Source organism: Sciurus vulgaris (genome assembly GCF_902686455.1).
Source record: "Sciurus vulgaris genome assembly, chromosome: 7".
Lineage (NCBI taxonomy): Eukaryota > Metazoa > Chordata > Mammalia > Rodentia > Sciuridae > Sciurus > Sciurus vulgaris.
In genome coordinates this window covers 120,062,897-120,084,342 of record NC_136467.1, presented here as the reverse complement: position 1 = coordinate 120,084,342, position 21,446 = coordinate 120,062,897, and the positions used below count along the sequence as shown (strand labels likewise).

At 50.5% G+C, this 21,446-nt stretch overlaps 2 protein-coding genes across 3 annotated transcripts in view; one reads left to right on the top strand and one right to left on the bottom strand.

Annotated features, from left to right (window-relative positions):
* Positions 1–3,267, top strand: part of CMTR1 (cap methyltransferase 1) — a gene marked incomplete at its 5' end in the record, with an annotated part of 47,678 nt that extends 44,411 nt beyond the window's left edge. For both annotated transcript variants that reach the window (XM_079148337.1, XM_079148336.1), the window contains 3 exons: positions 144–256; positions 731–839; positions 1,790–3,267. In XM_079148337.1, coding sequence (XP_079004463.1) covers positions 144–256; positions 731–839; positions 1,790–1,922 — 355 coding nt within the window. In that variant the 3' untranslated portion in view covers positions 1,923–3,267. The remainder of the gene's footprint in view (positions 1–143; positions 257–730; positions 840–1,789) is intronic.
* Positions 3,268–4,384: 1,117 nt separating this feature from the next.
* Positions 4,385–18,474, bottom strand: CCDC167 (coiled-coil domain containing 167). The gene is made up of 4 exons (XM_079148368.1): positions 18,381–18,474; positions 6,243–6,337; positions 5,966–6,018; positions 4,385–4,711 (listed from the first exon to the last, which is right to left on the bottom strand). The coding sequence occupies exons 1-4, from the start codon at positions 18,420–18,422 to the stop codon at positions 4,608–4,610; spliced, it is 294 nt and encodes a 97-aa protein (XP_079004494.1). The 5' UTR covers positions 18,423–18,474; the 3' UTR covers positions 4,385–4,607.
* Positions 18,475–21,446: the final 2,972 nt, after the last annotated feature.

The window sequence follows — 21,446 nt, the reverse complement described above, 5'->3', positions numbered from 1 at the left end:
TGCCTGGAGCAATTCACTTAAGGCTCTGTGCCTCAGTTGTTTCTTAGGTTGAAGCAGCACAGAATGCAAATTGGTGTGACTGATGTTAGGGTTTTCTCTCTCACACACACTCACACTCTGTTTGTACACTTACTTGGAATCAGGTTAGAAATGAAGATCATCAAGGGATCCAGCGGCACTCCGAAGCTCAGCTACACAGGGCGGGATGACAGACACTTTGTGCCCACAGGCCTGTACATCGTCAGGACCGTGAATGGTGGGTGATGGTTTCCTGCCTCCTTTGCACACTCTACCTGAGTCAGAGCTAGCTGAGGGCTCCCTGTGACGGTGGGGTGGATGGAAGCCAGGCTGGCACTTCCCTGAGGTATATGTTAGGGGACTGTGTGTCCTAAGCCTCTTCTGTTCTTTGGTGGGCCGGGGGGTTGGGTTGGGGGTGGTAAGAGGCTGGCTTGTAGATGCATGCATGGCGAGCTGGGCTGTGCATATGTCCCCTGTGGGATGATGTTACCCCTCATGGTAGGTTGACAGGACAGGTGTGTTTGTTGAGAAATAATCATTAATCCTCCTCCTGGAGCCTTCCAGGCTGGTGATGGAGGCAGCATACTCAAGCTGTTCCCTGCCTGCTCCTGGAGGGAGAAGGGAAGGACAAACAGGCATGCCCATCTACTGCTGACCCATCCACATGGGTACTATGTCCTTTCTGAGCTCCTTCCCCTCTTCCTCCTATCAGAGCCCTGGACTATGGCATTCAGCAAAAGCTTCAAGAGGAAATTCTTCTACAACAAGAAAACCAGGAACTCCACCTATGATCTCCCTACTGATGCCATTGCCCCATTTCAGTGAGTAACCTCCTTTTAGGCTGCCTTTTCTGCAGCCCCAAGTCCTCCTGTGAGGGGCCAGCCCTCCCAGGGCACACCTTGAGGCCTGAGACTGAGCAGTGCCACACCAGGGCTCCAGTGAGCCTGGGCTGGGTTCTGTCCCTGTTAGGAATACCCAAGTATAGCTGAGCCTGGCCGGTAAGCTCAGTGAGGAGCAGTACCTGGACCTGCCATGATGGTGGGGTCTGGGTGTGAAGGGCCTATATGGGCAGGGCACTGGCCCATGGAGCAGTGACAGCTTGCATGACATTCTGACACTGGCCTAATGCTAGGAGAGAACCTGGTGGGGGGAACATCCTGAAGGCCCCCTGCAACCTTGTGCCTTGGGACTCAAGGTCCCAGGTGTCCCTCATTAGGACCCAGCATCCTTTTGCTAGGCTGTTAGTCACAGTGTTTAAAAAAATTTTTTTTTTAAATTGTTGATGGACCTTTATTTTATTCATTTATTTATATGTGGTGCTGAGAATCGAACCTGGCGCCTCACATATACTAGGCAAGTGCTCTTCCACTGAGCCACAACCCCAGCCCCTGGTCATAGGTTTTGACAGCAGCCCTATTGCCTAAAACTAGCCACTGACATTTGTTTCTGTCTCCTCATACTGTCCCACTAGAGAAGCACAGACAGATAACCCAGGAACAGCAGTAATTCTAGGAGTTCAGTTGGATGCAGTAAGCAGCAGCTATTTGTTGAAGAGTTGGTTCTGGGAGGCACAGGAGGAACTGGTGCCTACTGGGTACCTTTTGGTTATCAGAGAGAAGACCCTCAACTGAAGTCATTGACTAGACTCCCTTCCCCCGCCTCCTTAAGAATACCTATCCCTAGTCACTGTTGCTAGGGGTGGGCTGGTGATCTCTTGGTCCTGGGTCACTCAGGTACAGCCCTCTGACCTCTCCCCTCTCCTCTTTCCCAGCATCTGCTACTATGGCCGGCTCTTCTGGGAGTGGGGGGATGGCATCCGTGTGCATGACTCCCAGAAGCCCCAGGACCCAGACAAGCTGTCCAAGGAGGACGTCCTTTCCTTCATCCAGACGCACAGCGCCTGAGGGCCTTGGGAGCTCCCCCCTACAGAATGCCCTGTCATTCTCCAAGATGGGACACTCTGCACCTGGGGCTCCCAGCACTGGTTCTTTCTTGCCTCTTGGAAAAGGTCTGGGAAGAGCTAAGCCTGGCCTTGGGAGCAGGTTGGCCACCTCTCTCCTTGAGCAGCTCAGTCAGGGCCTTTCGGAGACACATGTTCCTTTTGGGACACCCTCTGCCTGGGAATTGTTTCCCCTACCAGGACTCAACCTGAAGGAAGCTGCTCCTGAGGCAGGTTTGCAGTCAGTGCCCAGGGCACGTGGGGCTGGTGGAGAACGTGTTAAGAGAGTAGCAGGCTTTGGGTTCTGCTCTTCTCTCCAGAGTCCTGTAGACTCATTTTTCTGAGTTCCATGCACTGCCTCTTAGGGTGGCTCAGCCCCTGCTTTGCCCAACTTTTATTGGGCCAATCCTGGGTAGGTGGCAGCCCACTGTCATGAGCTGGCCAGGAGCAGCTGTTGTACAAATCAAAGTTTTGTTTCTTTGAACTTGCTGTTTTGATGCCAAGTTGGAAAAGACTTTCTTGTCTCTTCCCCATACCCATCCTGGCGTTCTTCCCAGCCCAGACCTCTGATAGTCCCGGCAGGCCGGGAAGGAGGAGTGTGGGCCCAACGTCACTGACACCATATTGAAGTTCAGACTGTGCTGTCTTTGGTACTGGTGCAGCTGTCTCCTGGGGTTCTAGAACCTTCCTGGGCCACCTATTTTGATCCAAACATTGAGCAGCTCAGAGGGTGGGAAGTAGCCTTGAAGACCTGCCTTCACCTCTCCCCTAGTAGCAGTGACCCCACCAGTAGCAGGTACCTCCAGGGTCAGTATAGCACTGGCCCTCTGGAAATCACACACTGCCTCTGCCCTAACCACTCTAGGGCCTTGGCAGAGTTCTGAGCTGGAGGTAGCCACCCTTTCCTTTGTTCTTCCTTCCAGTCTGGAGGTACAATCTGCTTTTGTTTGTCTCTGTGTGGTCACTCCATTTCCTCTATCTTGGCAGAGGGAGGAGGGGAAGCTGGGCAGCAGCTTTGGGTGGGGGAGGGCATCTATGGTTGTTTTTTAATAGGAAAATACCTCTCAGAGATGTTCATGCGGGCTCCCTAGGGCCCCATCCCAGTGCCAGGCTGGTTTCCATGGAGATAGGGCACTGAGGCTCTCGGCAGGTTGGAATTGACTCCACCATGGGGGTCCTTCAGCCAGCATCCAGCCTCCCACCCCCCAGGCTGGCGGCAGCACCACTGAGATGCTGTATTTCCACCCAATTCTGGGTCTATTAGTGTGTCTTGCAGAATCTTGGATCATTAAAGATAAACATATTTTTAATGCCTGTGTGGCTCTGTGCTGGGGCTGTTGCTATTTGTCCTCAGTACTTTGTGATCTGGGACTGGCTTGGATGAAGCAGCTTGGGCCAGAGGTGAAGGGAGAGGAAGCTCTCCTCAAAGAAGAGAGGAGAAAAGGAGGTTTGTTTCATCGGAGTCTGTCCAAGCACCCGGGCCCCCTGGGGCTTGCAGGACTGCTGCTAGAGAGGGAGCCCAAGAAACCAGGAAATCATGCAGCTCCTGTTAGAAGTAGGGACAGGGGACCGAATGAACTACAGCCCCAGGAGGGCAGCAAGGCACCTTCCTTCTCTACATAAATCACATAGCTCACTCTGTGGTGGCACTGTGACAATCCAGGATCAGTCTGTGACTAAAATAACAGAGGCGTCAGACCAATTAGTGTCACTAGACCAGGGATTAAGAAGGAAGGAGAAAAGGTTTTGCTGACCCTGGCCAGCCTTCTCCCCAAGGCAGCCAAGCCTCCTCTTGCTCCCAGTGGGGGCTGTGCTTCTGCTTTAGGGCAGAGGGTGCACAGAGGCACCCCATTCTCCTTGTCACATGGGTACAGGATTTCCCCTAATGCCTGCACTTTCCTAGGCTCCTTACCCTGCTCTGGGGGTCCCACTGTGACAGTGGGTTCTTAGCCCTCCCAGCCCGTCTCCCTCTGCTGGCCGCAGCACCCAGCCCTCTTTCCTCCTGGCCTCACACTGGGAGTGGATTTGGGGGTGTGATCAACCCCCCACCTCTCACTGCAAACCCCACTTGACTTACTGACCACTGTCACCAGGAGTCTGGTCTTTACTATGGTTCTTCAGGCCTCCCAGCCCTGCCTGCCTCCTGAGGAGGGATTAACTGCACTCCAACAGGACCTCCACACGATCACTTCAAGTCCAAGTTGCCCCTCACTACATTTTTTCTGCCACTATCGGAGGTGATGGCACTGGCTGGAGGGCTTGTAATGTTAGGTAGTGGGCAGGCAGGTGGCACAATGTCTGCCTGCCTTCCCAGCTACCCCTTCACTCTCCCTTCTGAATGCTGTGCTGTGAACTTTTGAACATCTCTCCCTCCTTGATTCCTGAGTGACTCTCCTGCTGCCCCTCAGCTACAGTCAGACCATGACATTTACTCAGCAGACAGGAGCAGCCTGGTGTTCTTTATTGCCTCTCCCTTGGCTCCGGGGGGAGCCTGCAGGTGGGGGGTGGGCGACACATCAAGAGGCCTCACTCCAAGGCCTGAGTGGGGGAAGTGCCCCTGCAATTTGGTCCTCTTGAGACTTGACAGGCCTGCTTGGTTCTGACTAAGGAGCCGAGGGGAAGCCTGCAGTGGCTGTGGGGCATTGCTGACTCACATGGTCCAGTGGGCATAGATGAGGGCCAGGAGGATGAAGATGGCCACCGAGAGCAGCATGTTCTTCTGGTTCTCTTGCCGAAGCAACTTTAGTTCCTTCTCTGGGAGATAAAAGGGTACTTGGGTTGGGACAGGGAGTGGAGGCCCATCAGGGTTCTCCATTTCCAAACTGGATACACACCACTGCAGCTAGAGCCGTCTCCCTCCAGTCTCTTTCTTATGCATAAAATTACCCTGTCCTTGACCTGCCCCAATCTCCATGACCTTTTAGCTACAGATTTTGCCCTCATAACAGTCCTGATGCCAAGGTTGTCCAACCAGGTTGAGGACAGGATGTGAAGGGTCACCAAAGAAGCCACACCTGAAAGCCAAGTTATGAGAGGGTGTAACATCAGGTGAGTCCTCACCTGTCAGTGGACTCTGGTGCTCATCCTCCCAGGAGTCTCATCCAACCAACTAGAAACTTAGAGGACAGTGGGGACCTCCTTGAGCCAGACACTGGGTGGCCAGGTGGCACCATGTTTCTTGAGATCCTGCCCTCTGCTGGGTGCCCAGCTAAGCAGAATCTAGGGGTGCTGACAGGAGGCAGTCATTCTCACTGAGGAAGCCAGTCCTGCTCTTCTGTAGTCATACCCATACCATATGGGCCCCTCCACATGACACGCAGGTGGCTGGTACTCCACGAAGGCTAACCTGAGTGGTGATGCTTTGAGACTGTGAAACTGCTAAGCTGGGGCCCCACCCATCAGCATGTGCAAGGGAGGGAAGGGAGAGCAGGCCAGCTCTAGGCAAGCCAGACTGAGCCCAGGCCCAGGGCACCCCAGGCCAACCATGTTTTGGTTCAGATCGGTCTTTCTGTATTGTTCCCCTGCCAGGCCTGGTCCTCCAGGGGAGATCGAACGGGACAAATCTGAAGAGGCTGCTACAGATCATTTTCCTTCTGCTCTCAGGGATCTGGGGCTATCAGCCAGCCACACTCCAGCTGCGTGCCCAGAAGGTGGCAGCATTGCTCCACCCACAGAAGCTCTTCCTGCACCCAGGTCGGGGGCTATCTGTCACCTTAGTCCCACTCCAGTCACAGGGTGTTCCTGGTGAGGAGGGGGTTGTGGTGGCAGTGGGGGGAGGGAGGCAGGGGACCTGGCTACGCCCCACCCCTTCATCCCAGAGAGAAGACAGAGCCTTAGGTCATCCTTCTTCCCTTGGAACAAAGAACAGATCAGCTCTCCCACACTGCGGGTTCCTTCTGCTTCCTGGGGCTGGCTCTCAGCCACCTGGTTAGGTTCTCTGGGCTGTCTGACCCCTCCCAGCCCCGGGGACTGGAGGTCAAGGCTGGCATCCGAAGGGAACTCTCTTACCGTAGTTGGAGGCTCTGCTCATTAGGCTGTTTTTCTCCTTCTCCAGAGACCGCCTGTGAGGGGAAGGAGATTCATGGCTCAAGCCCTTTCCTTCTATCCCACCTGGGGCAGCCAGCACATAGGACAGTAAGCAAAGGGGACAAGTACCTAGGTCTCAGGAGTTGAAGTCAGAAGCAAGGGACCCAAACCCTCTGCCTCAAGCCTAATTCACTCTGGGGACTCAGGACAGACACGGGCAGGGAAGAGGAGGGCAGGGGTGGCTAGGCAGGAGCATTACCTGTCTTCTGGGCTCAGCTCTGCCCTGTAGAGTCTGGAGTTCACAGCCTCCAGGGCTCTGCGACACTGGGACAACTTTTCCTCTAGCCCATCGATCTGAAATACATGGCAGATGGAGACAGGTTGCAGAGCTCCACAGCTTTCAAAATGCTGGAATTGGGCAAGTCTCAAACCCACTCCTGTCCTAGGCCATATTAACTTCCACTTGGCAGGGCACCCAGGCACTGGTCCCTAGGGTGTCTTTGTTTTGTCATCCTCCACCACTTCATGCTTCAGCTCTGAGCTCCAGCCTGAGTCCACTGGGAACAGGGCAGTGGGTGTTGCTCGGGAATCTCAGAGCCGTCTTCACCTGCTGGACTAAGCACAGGTTCAGGGCAGAGAGGAGCAGCCCCTTGGTCAGCTGTCACCCCAGCAAATAGCAGCAAGCAGAGCCCCGACAGGGGCAGACAGCGGCCCCACAGGCATGTCCTGCAACCGAAGGCTCGAGGCTCCCAAGTGCTCCACCTGCAGGGTTGTTCAATCCCTGGGCAAAATGCAGAGGATTTTCTAACTGACATGCTTCATCTTAATATCTTAGTCCAAGTTGTAAGAACAGACGCTTCCTATAAGAATCAATGAAAATTAGCAGGAAAGAAGTGTAACTCAACACCACTTCTATTTCTTTCTGACTTGGTTCTTGTGCAAAAACAGTGCCATCATCAAGGTAGCTGTAACTTGTGTGGCAAAATAGCTAAACTCCTGAAAGGCTGGTTGCCAGACATATCCTTTTCCCTCCATAGTTCCAGAGGTGTGTTCTTGGGAAAATATTTGAGTTGTGGGAAAACTGCTTTGTGAAATACCAGAGCAGGTTGTGCAAGCCTGGGTCCTAGAATCACATGACAGTGAAAGCCCGTCCCCCCACCATCTGCCTCTGACCTGAGCCTCTACTCTACTGGATCGGCTGTCTTTCTAGGTCTGGGCCTGCTCGCTCCACATCAGCCCTGGTAGCAGGAGTCTTTATTTTGGTGGCAGGGTTCCTGGGGCTGTGTCCTGCACAGCGGCTGACTGCACAGTGCTTGGAGCCCCACAGCATTCCGTTTTTCATCTCTGACTTGGCTCATTCTCACCACATCCCTGGGAGGGACAGCGAGCACGACCTCTATTTCACAAATGGGAGCACCTGGCTCCCCAAATGAACTGACTTTTCTGAGGAGTCAGCAGCGCCCCCTTCTCAGTCACTGCCAGCTCTGGGCAACACTCCTTTTTGGAGTTGCCTCCTGCAAGGAAGAACCTGGCCTCCCAGGCAGGCATCCTGGGACTGGGTGCCAGGAGAGTTGCATTTGAAATCTGTGGACCTCTGCACCCTCCCTGGCCAGCATCCATCTCAGTCACTTTTCCTCTTCCTGAGGCTTGGCCCAAATGACACACCACTCACCACCTCCCCTTAGCCCCCACCACTGCAAAGTCAGCTTGGTTAAGCAGGGTCCTGTGGGAGGGACCAAATGCAGAGCCTTGAGTTAACTGCCTGGTTAATTGTGCTATTTCTCAGCTTATGGGCACCCAAAGGGAGGGCTGTCTTGGGAACAGCCCCAGCTAGGAGATGCAGGGAAGGGAACAGGCTTAGGAGTCAGGCTTACAGGGCAACAGCAGATGCTAATGTTTCAGGCACCACCCTTTATGGAACACTCCCTGACACATGGCCCAGCTTCCAGGGACAACTAACCATACATGCACACACCCCACTTGCTGTGATGCTTTGTGGATTGCCTGGTGCAGTCCGAGTCCTAGATTAGAGCCCTTCCTGTGGCCTCTTCAGCCAGGCCCTGGTTTGTCATCCTAGGGAAGGCACAGATTGGGACTTTCCATCCCCAAACACCTCTGGAAGGCTACCAGGTGCCCAGACAAGTGTTAATCGTCTCAGAGCAAGGCCAGGAATTCATGCTAGGCAAAATTGAGGTTGGCAAACCCTAAGTAGCCAAGCCAATCTGTCATTATGCTCTGGACAGGGCCTGAGAAGCTGGCAGTTGGGGGCCTTTATCTGAACAAGCCCCATTTATTTGCAGTTCCATTGAATATCTCCACTTTCATTTGCCACTTTTTAATGAGGCTTAAGCGGGCAAACACAAATCAAGGTTTAGGGACTCAAGTTCTAACCTCCCTCTATGAATATTTATGTCCTGCTGACAGCTCTCTCTGATTTTCTTCTAAATAGTGAGATCCCCTTCTTTACAACCCAGCTGCCTGATGTGGGCTGAGAGAGGCAAGGCTGAGCCTGTCAGAGGCTCTTCAGCAGGCCACAGACACATCCTCAGAAGGTGACCCTGCTGGGTCCTCAGCTCTGGGCCTGGCTCAGGAAGCTGGCAACCAAACACCCTGTAGCACTGTGAAGCAGAAGCCAGCTCTCAGCAGTTGGAATAATGGGGAAAGAGACTCTGGGGGACCTGGCTGCAGAGGAGGCAGGAAGGGAGGGTCAGGATACTTCTTTTGGTTGTGACTGAATCAGGAATGGTGGCTACAGAGCTGACCAAGCAAGATGGGTCCAGAAAGGTGGGAAAGGACCTGGGAAATGGGCCTTAAAGGAAGTCCCAAGCTGAGTGTTCTCTCAGCTCTCAACTATACCATATGAATTATGCACTTTGCAGACTATAGGCAACACAGAACAAGATATCCAGGACTCGAAAACAAGGGGGTTAGAACCAGAATAAGGAGGAAAATGTCAGGAGTATTCTAGAAGTGTAAAGGTCAGAGTTGGGCAAGCAGCTGGGAGGCCAAGTGCCCAAAAGCCTGAAATCATGGTTCCGTGTTAAGTGTACTGGTAGGACTTGGGCCACGATCAGCATCCTGGCAGTCATTCATGTTCGTGTGACTGTTGAGTTCCCTAGTTCCATGCCTCGGGTGACTCATGTAAAAACAGAATCATCATGTTTCGCATCGCAGAGCGTGAGGATGATGTGATGCAATATGGTGCTGATGACAGAGCCTCACACAGTAAGTGTTCACTACCAGCAGAGAATGGTTTTCACTGGGTCTTTGGGGAATAAAAACCAAGTTACTGGTGGCAAGAGTAAGAGAGGTTCTCTCTGCAGCACAGGGGAAGAGGACTCCCTGGGTTGCTGGCAGCAGCAGAGGCAGGAGTGCCTCCGGCTCAGATCTGACCATTTCTCAGCCTATCTAGGGCTTCACAGCAGGAGACCTACAGGGTGGCCCGTGAGGACAGCAGCACCTCCACTGGCCAGCCCGCCAGCTAGCTCAGGACATGGCACACTGGGAACCTGTGTGTTCTGCCCGGGGATGGAGATGGGCCAGGTTCTGAAGCCGGGGCTCATTGCACTAAGGATAAAAGAGCTAGGTAGTGTTGTAGGCAGAGCAGAGGGCTGAGCATCTGAGGGCGTGGGGCATGGCAGAAGCCTGACAGCCAGACCTGGGGTTCACTTGCACCATGGCTCCAGGGACCGTGTCTCCAGCTAAGAAGCAGACATGTGAGGCCCAGGGACCACAGAGAAGAGGCCCAACTGGAGGTTATTGGACCAACTCCAGTGGGAAGGGAAGGTTACACTCTGAAAGCCATCAAGCCCCCCAGGACCCCTGCCTGGCAGGCTGGAAAGTGGCAGGAAGATTTGCAGTTGGGACTTGCCTGGAGCTCTGGGGGGCAGCACTGGGGGTCATGACTGTCACTGACAAACTGGAAACAGTGAAAGTGGGTACCTCATTCAGGCCAAGTGTGGACAATAACACTATGAAGCATCTGGGTTATATTTACACTCAGAAAATCAAGGTCAGTTATTTCAAAGGGGAAAAAAAAAGCACTGTGTCCAAGTCCTTGGGATGAACCAGCAGGTAAAACAGGGCTATAGTCTGCAGGTTGGCAAAGGGACCCCAGGAAATAAAGGTGGTGATAAGAGTTCCCTCTAAGTTAGAAAACAGTGCCTTGTGGCACCTCAGGGACTAAGGACTTGGTGGGTTTTGTGCAAGCCGTTTGGGGGCAGTGAGACGGGTGGATGAGCACACAGAGTGTTCTTTAGGAGCTCTGTTCTTGACCTAGAGACCAGCCGTGGCTAAAACCTGTCTGCAGGACCTGCTGGGAGTCGGCCAAGGCAGGGGAAGCATGGAAAGAAAGCGGGAAAGAGGTAGAGAGGGGTGTGGGTTGGGGTGGAGGAGCATCCCTTAAGAAGATGGAAGTTGAAGTTTCTGGGGAGGGGCGCTGGGGCTGGGGACCCAATTCTGTCTGCACTTTAACAGAAAAGCTCCAGGAAAGCCAGCGCAGTGGGAATAAGCCCAGCTGCCCTTCCTCATCCAAGCACGGATTTGACTTGGGAATCGAAACCTGGTGGGTGGCTTGGAACAGCGGGAAAGGCAGCAGACTCAGTGTGAGGCCAAGGAGCCTCCACAGAGGAGGGAGGCTCCCTACAGAAGAGCAGGAAGACCTGAGGGCAGCCTGGCAGTGAGGTTGGTGGGAGCCACGGGGTGGGCCTGAGGGGCACTACGGACAGGGCTCCAGCCAAGCAGGGCCTTTGCTCCTCCTGGCAGGTGCCAGGGAAAGACTTCTTCCTTCCAGTCACTGGGAAAAAGACTTCCTGCAGCTTCCTTGAGCGCCCTGCCTGTGTGCCTCTGAGCCCCTCTGCTCCGTGGCCTCAGCTGGCGGTTCAGCAGCCCCAGGCCAGATAAACACAATCCCCTCTGCTGTACAGACTTGGGGAATATCACCTCACTCTTGGAGCTTTAGGGAAGTCTCCCTGGGGTCCTATATGCCATAAAACCACTGTGTTAAGAGAAACTGTAAAATTCACCTGAAATCCCCATGAGGCATCTTTTCAGGAGTGTGGAGCCTCCAGGAATCAAAGCCCCGAATAAGGCTCTTTGGAGGTAGGGGACCTTGCTCCGCTCCACAGATTGTCTGAGCGCACTGGTCAGGGCAGGCCCTGCAGGGTGCCAGCTCCAGGTATGGCTGCAGGGAGGGGTTCAGGGGAGAGGTTCAGAGCAGCTTTTATTCTGCCCACAAGCAAGAGTCAGCAAAAGCCCTGGGCTGTCCTTTGCTCCATTTTCCTATTGAGGGTGGGGTGGGGCACTGAATGATGCTCCCCCAGGGCATTTTTTTTTTTTTTTTTTTGGTGGTGCTGGGGATCGAACCCAGGGCCTTGTGCTTGCAAGGCAAGCACTCTATGGACTGAGCTATCTCCCCAGCCCTCCCCCAAGGCATTTTAGACAGCCTAGGAGGTGGCCCTCTGCCCAACCCCTAATGAACTATGGTCCAGGGTCAGCACAGAAGTCACCCTCAGGGCCCAGCTCTGGGCCATACAACCGGCTGGGATTTCTGGTTTAGAAAGTGGCTTCCTGTCTTGCTGAGTCTTGCTCCTGGGCTCTCTGGCCAGTGAGTGACAGAGGGGGCTGGGACCAGGTTTGCCTCCAGGCTCAGGTAGTGGCCACAGGATGTACCCTGTACCTGCCTGGCCAGGTCTTGCTGGCATTGAGAACTTCTAATAAAGAGCATGGTGCCGGGCACCTGAGCTGAGCTCAAGTCATGCAGTCTCATGTGTTTGGATGACACAGCATGAGTCAAAGCAGTTTCTGGAAACCAAAAGTCTATGCAAGACTAAACCACCATGACAGTAGCCACCAATACTTCTGCAGCATGCCCCAGATGCCACATGCTGCTCCAGGCGCCGCACATGTATCAACTCACATTTGGCTTGCAACAGAAAGGGGGGCTGGCAGCGGGGTAAGTCTTCGCATCTGCATTTTACAGATGAAGAAATGATGCAACTGAAGTAACTTGTGTAGTTCCACACAGGGGAAGCTAGGTGGACCAAGTCTGTGCCCTTAAATCACCACCCCATAACTAGAAAGCAGAGAAAAATGGGCTCCTGGTGACTCCTAGTGCCAGGGCATGACCTGACACTTTATGCTCTGGGCCAGGCAATCTGTGGGCAGCTGCATGTATGCTATTCCATGTTTGTATCCACCCTGCAAGGAAGAGGCTGTCCCCACTGTACAAGGCACAATTTTCCAGCACAGACTAGCAGCAACCCGCTGTGTATCTGGGAAGTGGAAGGACTGGGACCTGAGTCTGGGTTTCTCTGGTCTTGGGCTTAGGCTCTCCAATATCTCATGGAAATATCCAAAGCAAAGGGTTCTGGGAATGGTCACTCCATGCCTCAGCTGAAGCTCATCTGAGCATGCTGACCTGGCCTCAACAGATCCTCTACCCTGAATGACCTTGGCAGGGCTTCGTTTGGTCTCAGTCCACACAACAGATGTGCTGCAAGGGAAGGGCCTCATTGGAATCTACGTGCTTTGCAACACAGGGGCCAGGAGCCCCTCACGCTGCGCTGACTCCCTGCTTCACAGAATCCCAGGCACCAGCCCCCAAATCACCCAAATGTCAGTTCATGCTCCAAAACCCACACAAAAGATCCAGTTTCAAGAAGGAAAAGCTGGGCTAACTGGGCATAAGCCCTTCCAGCCCCAAGGGCACCAAGCCTTCCTCTTCTTAACCCACAGCCTGAAGAATGGCATCAGCTGTTTCTTCTCCAGGCCCAGCAGTCTCGGAACTGGGTTTCTAGAAATCCACTCATTTTCACACGTAAGGAAGCCCCAGGACGTTTATTATAATGAGTAAAGGAGCCAGAGGACCTGCCCAGATGGTCCCTGGCAGAAGCACTGGGGCTTTCCATCTGGGGCCTCCAGGCCACACAGCCAAGTCACATGAGGGTCACAGGCCTCAATTTTCCAGGTGACCAGGCTCAAACCTCAAAGGGCCCATTCCCCTGACACCACCTAATGGATGCTTTTCTGTGAAGGAGGCTTGCAAGGCTCTTTGAGGGCAGAAAACAAACTTAGGAGTCCCCAGCCTGGAGGCCCCAAGCAGCAGCTTCTCGCCCAGGCTGAGCAGATGAAGACAGCAAGCCTTCCCAGATTTTAATCAGTGATCAATTTTCAGGAAGAGGGGAATGAGCTAAAGGGCTTGCCATCTCTGGACACTCATCCAACCCCAGGGCAGGAAGGTGAGGGGCCCTGCTGTGGTCCGCAAGAGCTCTGAGGCTGGAGTTGGAGACGGAGGCAGAGCGGCTTTGGAAGTGGAGCCACAAGTCCATCCTTGCCTCAAGCCTTCAGCTGTCCTTGGGCCAAAATGTTGTTTGGGGTTTGTTTTCTCTTCTCTCCCCAAATATATATGTTTGATAAATTAGCAAAAGCTTCTTCATCACTGAAAGACTCAAAGCACTTTTCAAGAACTGGCATCCACCCCGTGCCTTATGAATTCATTAATTAAGATGCTGGCAAACAGCCACTTCACACACGCTGACATCCAGCCGCGTCAGGTAATGAGGTTTTAGTCTCCTGACCCCCGTCAAGTGGAGCAGAGCCAGACACAGGCTGCTGAGAGAAATCACCTGCCCAATGGCGACCTGTCGATTTTGCCTGGCAGCAGGTGAGGCTCATTTACTGGTCAGTGGGCCCTGAACATTCTCTGCACGCCTTTCCTCCCCAGGAAGGTGGCTCTAACTGTGGGTTCTGCTGCAGCCTCCTAATCTCTGCCCACTGAACCACTCGGCTAGGCCCATATGTCAAGGTGGAAGGTTCAAGTGGCTCCTCCTGTCACTCAAGCCAATTCAGCAAATATCTACTGATGATCCACTAAGCTGTTTCTAAAAAACTGCCCTGTGCCCTGCCTGTCCCAGAACAACTGAGACAGTCTTCATTCACACTTGCTGCTTCTGCCCCTTCCTGCCCTCAGCGAGCTTATGGCAGGAGCTGACATCAAACAAATCATTACAAGTGTCAAGATTCCTTTCCTCCTCATAGAAAGCTTTAATGATTTTATTTGAAAACTTTTCCTTCTTACAGCAGATACTGTTAGTTGGCTGAATTAGCTCCCATTCCCAACCCTTCCTCCTTTGCTCACCTCCACTACAGAATATGGAAAAGTGTAACAGATACTTTCCTAGCCTGACTGCCACTACGGTTGGTCATGATGAAATGTTCCAGAAGTCAGCTGGGAGAATCCTGGGAGAGCTTATATTTTGCTAATGAAAGTGACAAATAGTGTTGGCACTCCTTTCTCCTTCCTGACTTAAAGCTGAACATGACTGGAGCTGTGGCAGCTATTTTGTGACCATGAGGGAATAGCTAAGGGAATAAAGAAATACTAGCCGTGACATAGCTGAGTTTTTGAATCAATGCCAGTAGCCACCTACCTATATATTTCAATGGGAGAAAAAACAGTAGAATCCTATTTGCTTAGTCACTAAGGTCAGTTTTCTGTAACTTGTAACTAAAAAGTTTTCCAGATTTCTGTACTAGGGATCCCCTAGTACAAAGACACCAAAACATCTGTTAAATTAAGATCAACTGTCCAATGAAATGAGAATGAACAGTCTGGCTGCAAAAGTATGACGACCAAATAGTAGCTCATTACTATCGGAGACTGAAAAACACAAATAAGTTTGACATCAGTCACAATCTTCCTATAAGTTTAGACTGAAATGCATCCTTTCCCTCCTCCCACATGTTTAAATCAGTATCAGGTTGGTGATTCTCACCTGAACTATAATTTTCTCTTGTTATTCAGAATAAACTCTCCAAAGCTAAAACTCATAGCCAATTTTGTGTCCCCTTCCCCCAACTCTGAGATCTCACAAGGTGGCAAATGAATCAGATAAAAAGATCTCCCAAAGAACCACAAGTGGGAGAGGTTAGAAGGTGCCTTGGTTGTCCTAAGAGGTGACTGCCCAGTACAGCTGGCCTGCGCCCGACCTGAGGGTGAGAGCTGCCTGCTTGGTAATTGCTTCATTACAACAAGTGGAGACTGTTTGCAGGTGCTGAGATCACTCACTTGTGGGGGTTTTATTGCACTCGTCAGATTAACAAACATTTTTGATTAAATCACCACTTCATTGGCTCTGAGCACACGACTTTTAATAAGAGGACAATATCTACTGCTACTGAGCATCAGTGCACATTCAATACTCAGACCCGCTGGGGGTAACAGAGGAGCGAGGAGGGGAGGCAGCCAGATGCCAGGATTTTTCCAAGGCACAGAGTTACAATTTTCAAATTCTTGACTATCCAAGCAAAAAGTAACTTTAGATACCAGTATGGAAAATATCTATATATTTATGTTGATCTTCATACATCTATATACATGTTTTTAAAAATCTATATAAAATGTGTGGGTATATAGAGATACAAAAAGGGTTCAAAAGAGTGAATCTGCCTCAGTAAAAGACACTAGAATAAATGGCCTATCAAAAACACTGTGTCGAAACTCAAAAGCCAAATAAGACATTGTGATCTTTATTTGGACACAGTGAATTTATAACAACTGGTGAAGCTCAAGTCTGCTGTGTTATAGATGATGAAACTAAACCCCAAACAAGGGGGTTGACCAGCCATGCAAAAGGACTGCAAAGGGTGAGAATAAGAAAGAGTTGCTGTTTATCAATTACCCACCCTGTGCCAGGCATATGCTAGGCACTTTACACACTGTCTCATTTAATCCTCAAACCACACCCTGAGGTGAGGGGCTAACTGCAGTGAAGATGGCAGCCTGTCTGCCAAAACACACTAGCCCCTTCCTCTACACTAATGGAGCTGTAGCTGGGCATGGGGCTCCCGGCTGGTGAGTACATTTCCCAGTCCCCATTGCATCTTGGCTCCCAACAATGGAAAATGCAGTTTGGGACCAGGATCCTTAAGACAGTGGGTGCTTCTTCCATTTTCTCTTTCCCTGGCAGTGGAAACATCAATGGAGGGTGTCCTGGTTTCATCGATAAGGTGATAACAAGACTCAAGGAGATGGCAAGCCACAAAGTAATGGGAATCTGGCAGAACCACCACCTTCTTTAGATTGTGGGTTGACAGATGACAGTCTGGGGGACCAAAGATGGTCTACTTCCTGTTTTTGTATTTAAAAAAAAAAAAAAAAAGTTTTACTGGAATAATGCTACACTTGCTCACTTACAAAGAGCTGGTGGCTGCTTCTGTGTTACAATAGCCTATATGTGTACAGGTGCTTCTTGTTATTCATAGTAATTATATCCTATAAAACACTACCAAGGGCTGGGATATGGCTCAGTGGTAGAACACTTGCCAAGCATGTGTGAGGGTCTGGGTTCAATTTCAAGTACTGTCCAAACAAATAAAAAGTAAAATTAAAGCATGGTGGTACATGATTATAATCCCAGCTACTCAGGGGGCCAGAGCAGGAGGATGGCAACTTTGAGGCCAGTCTCAAATTAAGAAATAAAAAAGGATGGGGATGTAGCTCAGTGGTAGAGTGCTCCTGGGTTCAATCCCTAGTCCTGCAAAACTATATGTTTAAAAATTAAGTAAACGCCAACACTGAATTAGCAAATACTGAATGAGGTTCCTGTAAGCCTCTGGCAACAATGTTTTCATCAACTGACTTACACACAACTTTTGTGCTTCTGCTTAAATGGCTCTTATTTAATATACAGTTGATTCATTAACATTGAACTCATGACCAACAGCACCTTATAATGCTGAGTTACAACATGTCTGAAAAAAAAGTTTAACTAGCCCATTTTGCTCTATAAAGCACATCACAGCCTTCAAACACCAGACAACACTTTAGCATTAAGCTTGGGAGGTCATCTGAAACAGCTAAATCATCAATAAAAAACACAAAAATACAAAAAAAAAAAAAAAGGACACTATACAGACCATAAAAAAAGAACATTTGTTTGCACTACAGTAGCTCAAACAAAGGCAGAACATTCCTTTTTTGACCTTAGCTGGAAATGTGAATTTCAGGAGACTCAATTTTTTTTTTATGCTGCCTTTTATTTGCCTGTGAATGATGCAAAAGAGTACTGATTTGGGGGCTACAAATACCTTTGAGTAAATAGGCAAATTTGCAAATATGAAATCGGTGAATAATAAGTATCAATTGTAGTTACTCCAGAGACCATATAGTCTGCAAAGCCTTTACAGACCAGGTCTGTTGACCCCTGCTCTAGCCTGTTAAAGAAAATGACAAACTTTCTTGCTCCTGAAGTCCCTAAGTTTTGGAATTTCTCTGTTATAGCAGCCTATTGTGCTCTAATACAGGCTATGTCATTTCTGCCACTAGGGGCCGTCTCATTTTGCCATTCATACTCTTTTTTAGAAGATGAATCACATTTCAAACAACTTTTTTGTACCAAGCACGCCAATATTTCTCAAGGCATGTTACTAATACGGCCTTTATCAGTGTGGATGTATATGGCTTATTAAAAATGCAGAGTCCTTGTCAAAAATTTCTATTAATGTCCCACTGAGTGATTAGGGACGGGGGAAAGACTTCGATTCTCCCTTTTTAACAAGCTCTACAGAAGACTGTATGCATTCTTAAATATGACAATCACTGAACTAGGTATTAAGCCCAAAGAAGACCTTACCTCTCTCACAACCTCTGGGAGGGGGCTCAAAGGGAACTGAAACACGCTGCACTTTCTGAAAGACCACCTGTGCTGGATTCTTGGCTCCATCACCTCCGCTACATCTATCTGGGTTTCGCCTGAACCTCCTCTGCACACACCTCTCAGGCATGCAGTGAGGAACCACGGAGAGTGCAGGTGAAAGGAGCATATACTACTTACTCTGCATCCGCTGGTTTTCTTTTCACATGTTACCACTTCCAGAATTCTCTTTATAAACTCCCAAAGACTCTCCAAATACTTTCCAAGCGACAAGCTTCGGAGCTCTGCAGGAACGTTTTCCCATCTTCAGCGGGGATATTAAGCCACTAATAATACCCCGAACAACTCTTCCTTGGGTCCAAGTCTTTGGGGGTTCCCCTCAACCACAGGCGTCCACGCCTTTGGCGTCCGCCAGGCCCTTTGGGTCCCTTTTGATTTACATGTCTCCCTCTGGTCCTCCTTAATCCCGTGTCCCCTCTTTTCTGCGCCCCACCCTCCTTGGGGTTCCCTTTCACTCCCAGGTCTCTTCCCCTCTGCACGTCCCCGCCCCCAGGCCTTCCTAAGGTGCCCGCGGCGTGCCCCCTTACCTCTGGGCCTCCTCACCTCCAGCACGGCGTCGGGTCCTCCCACCCCTGCTTCCTCCCTTTGGCCCACCCTCCAAACTTGCCACCAGACCGACCCATTACCCTGCAGCCGGGAGAAGGCAACTAACGATGTGACCCAACTCTCATCTCTCCCCTCACCTCGAGAGCGACGCCCAGATTCTCCCGCTTCTTTTTAGTCATGTTGCTTGCTGGGATCCCCCAGTCATCACTGGACACGCTCACTAGGGCGCACCACGCACGCGCACGTCCGCGTGCTTCCCTTTCATTGGTCCCCGAGGCAGCGGAAGGCGGGACTACTGCAGTCGCCATCTTGTTGAGGGGCGCGTCACCCTTGGCGCAGCCATATTTATGAGGGGCAGCGTCCTGTTTGAAGCCTCAGTTTAAGGATAGGGAGAGGATAAGGCCTAGGGAGGAGCAGTGGCCCATCACTGAGCGCCTTTTTAATCCTTTTTCTTTGTTTGGTACTGGGGATTGAACCATGGGCTCTTTACCACTGAGCTACATACGCCCTTTTTATTTTTTATTTAGAGACAGGGTCACAGCTAGGTTGCCCCGGCTGATCTCCAACTTGCAGTCCTCCTGCCTCAGCCTCCCGAGTTGCTGGGATTACAGGCATGCCCACCGCGCCAGGCTGAGAGCCGTTGTTTTAAACCTCACCTTCTGTACCCTTCATCCTTTAGCGAGCACCCTACCCAGTTTTAGGCCAACCTTTCCGCTTCCATTCAAATTAAGGCCCAACCGGTAGCACTCTTCCTTCCTGAACCCCCTACTTTGAACCTTTCTGCATTAGAATCTGATAATGAGCTTCTATTGCTAGTCCTCCTTTTTGTCTTGTTATTCTTACTCATTTCGCTCTTTCTTTTCATTGTAGGACAAGAACAGTTTACAAACATCACAGAAAACTTGTAAATGAGAAGCAGCATCCTTTATTCTGTCAATCTAAGCAGCTTCCACCTTTGTTTCAGTGTGTTCCCTTCAAGGCTAGAACTCACGTATAGCGTTTTATACTGTTGAAATCCTATTGTACAGCACACTGTAGACCTGTGGCCCTTGAAATGTTGTAACTGTGACCCCTTCCATAAAAAATATATATTTCATATATGGTCCAGTTACCCTATAACAGAAGTCAAAGTTTCACAATTAGTATCTTTACCATCTGTGATGCACTGTAATATTTTCTATTATAGTCTATTTGATTTTCTTTTTTTTTTTTATTTTTTATTTTGCAGTGCTGGGGATTGAACCCAGGGCCTTGTGTGTGCAAGGCAAGCACTCTACCAACTGAGCTATATCCCCAGCCCCAGTCTATTTGATTTTGGAAAAAAATTAGTAGCAGGAAATTTAACAAGTTGGTACCCACTAATGGAGGGCAAAGTACAATACGAAGAACACTGACATAGACATTTTTCCACATCTTCAAAATCATCATTTGGATGATGCCACCAGATGAATACATGCCCCTTCCTCCTTTTTTTTTTTTTTTTAAGTGCTGGGGATTGAACCCAGCACTGCACCCATGCTAGGCAAGTGCTCCACCACTGAGCGACACCCACAGCCCCATAGCATTCCTGTATTGGACATTATTGTATAGGTCAGAATCTCCAGACAGTGTTTAAGCAAGCATATTTGTACACAGAGCTCAGTCCTTCTGTATTCTTTAAGATAAATTCACAAAAGTGGAATTAGTGGGTCAAATATAATGAGGCCAGAATCAGAGTACCTTATTTTCTGACCAGTTATCTCTCCTTTGGAGTCTGGGTTTCTTTGTATGAATAATAACCTCAACTCAGTGTTTGGGGGGAAAAACATTTTCAGATCTGTGTTGTCCCCTTGACAGAGCTCTCGAATGATGGAGCTGGAAGAACCTGAGATATCATCTCGCTTGGCCGCCTGGCTGCTGGCCACAGAGGGAAAGTGCAATAAATTCTGTCCGAGCAGGCTACCGGCTGTTGAGCAGTTGTTGAGTGTGGTTCTCAGCTTAATGCTCAGCACAGGAAAAACATACTCAAGAACACTGTCCATCAACTGTCAATCAACAACATTTATTGTCAGAACACTCTTCACAGCATTGGTTCCAGTCCCAGAAAAACCAGACTCTGTGCTTCCCAATTATCACAGGCACCGACCCAGGGGAGGTGAGAAGAGGAGGAAAAACACTGTGTTCTTTTAGAAGTGGCTCCTTCTGCATTTGTTTGGCACCAAGAAAAAACCACAGAGATCTGGGTGTGCCTCCTGCCAGTCCCGTCTCCTTCTCCCATTTCCCTAATGGGCAAGCTGTTCTCCCACTAGAGCTTTGCATTTTTCCAACCAAATCTTGTCCCATGGGCCTGAGGATGGGACAAAGTACTTGACATGGAGCTAGAACAGGAGGTGTGTCTGTGGGTTGTGGTGGATGGTGGGGTGGGGAGCACTCTTTGAGTGAGTCTGACCTGAATTCCAATCCCAGCTCTGCCACTTAGCAGCCATGTGGGGTGGTGCAAGATAGTCCAGCTTGCTAAGCCTCAGTTTCCACGCATCTTTTGTGGGGGGTGGGGGGTACCAGGGATTGAAACCTGGGTTGCTTAACCACCAAGCCACATCCCCAGCCCTTTTTAATATTTAGAGACAGAGTGTCACTGAGTTGCTTAGGGCCTTGCTAAGTTGCTGAGACTGGCCCCAAGCTTGTGATCCTCCTGCCTCAGCCTCCTGAGCTGCTAGGATTACAGGTGTACGCCACCACGCCCTGCTCCACACCTATACAATGAACTCACCATGGCAGGAGTTGCAGGGTCATTGTGAAGACGTCGGAGCTGCGTCTTGAGAGAGACCAAGAGAGACAGCAGGACTGATGAGTCTGCTGCCAGCTTTTCATTACAGGGTTTTGCTTAGCGATTGTTGCTGTTTATATTTTTGGTGTTTGGATACTGGTGTCTCTTGGCTTTAACATGACTGTATTTTTTGTTGAGTTTGGGGTGAATACATGGGTGGTTTCCTGCTCTCACTGTGGTTCACTGCAGAGGGCAGTCCCAGCGGCCACAGGCATCTCTCCACAGAGGGACAACACCTTGCCACCTCCCTACTTGTCCATCAATCCGTACCCACAGCGGTGACCTCCAGAGTGTGCTGGAGGATGCAGGCACCTCAGGGAGCCCACCGAGGTCCTTCCCTCCCCTTGGCTCTTACAAAGACCTGGTTCGATTCCCATGGGGCTGTTTGCGGAGTCTT

Excerpts from the sequence above, each read along its gene's own strand:
- CCDC167 (XM_079148368.1), bottom strand. The coding sequence starts at position 18,422 with ATGACTAAAAAGAAGCGGGAGAATCTGGGCGTCGCTCTCGAG. Across the intron at positions 6,338-18,380 it reads ATCTGGGCGTCGCTCTCGAG|ATCGATGGGCTAGAGGAAAA; the intron begins GTGAGGGGAGAG and ends CATGTATTTCAG. Across the intron at positions 6,019-6,242 it reads GAGCTGAGCCCAGAAGACAG|GCGGTCTCTGGAGAAGGAGA; the intron begins GTAATGCTCCTG and ends TTCCCCTCACAG.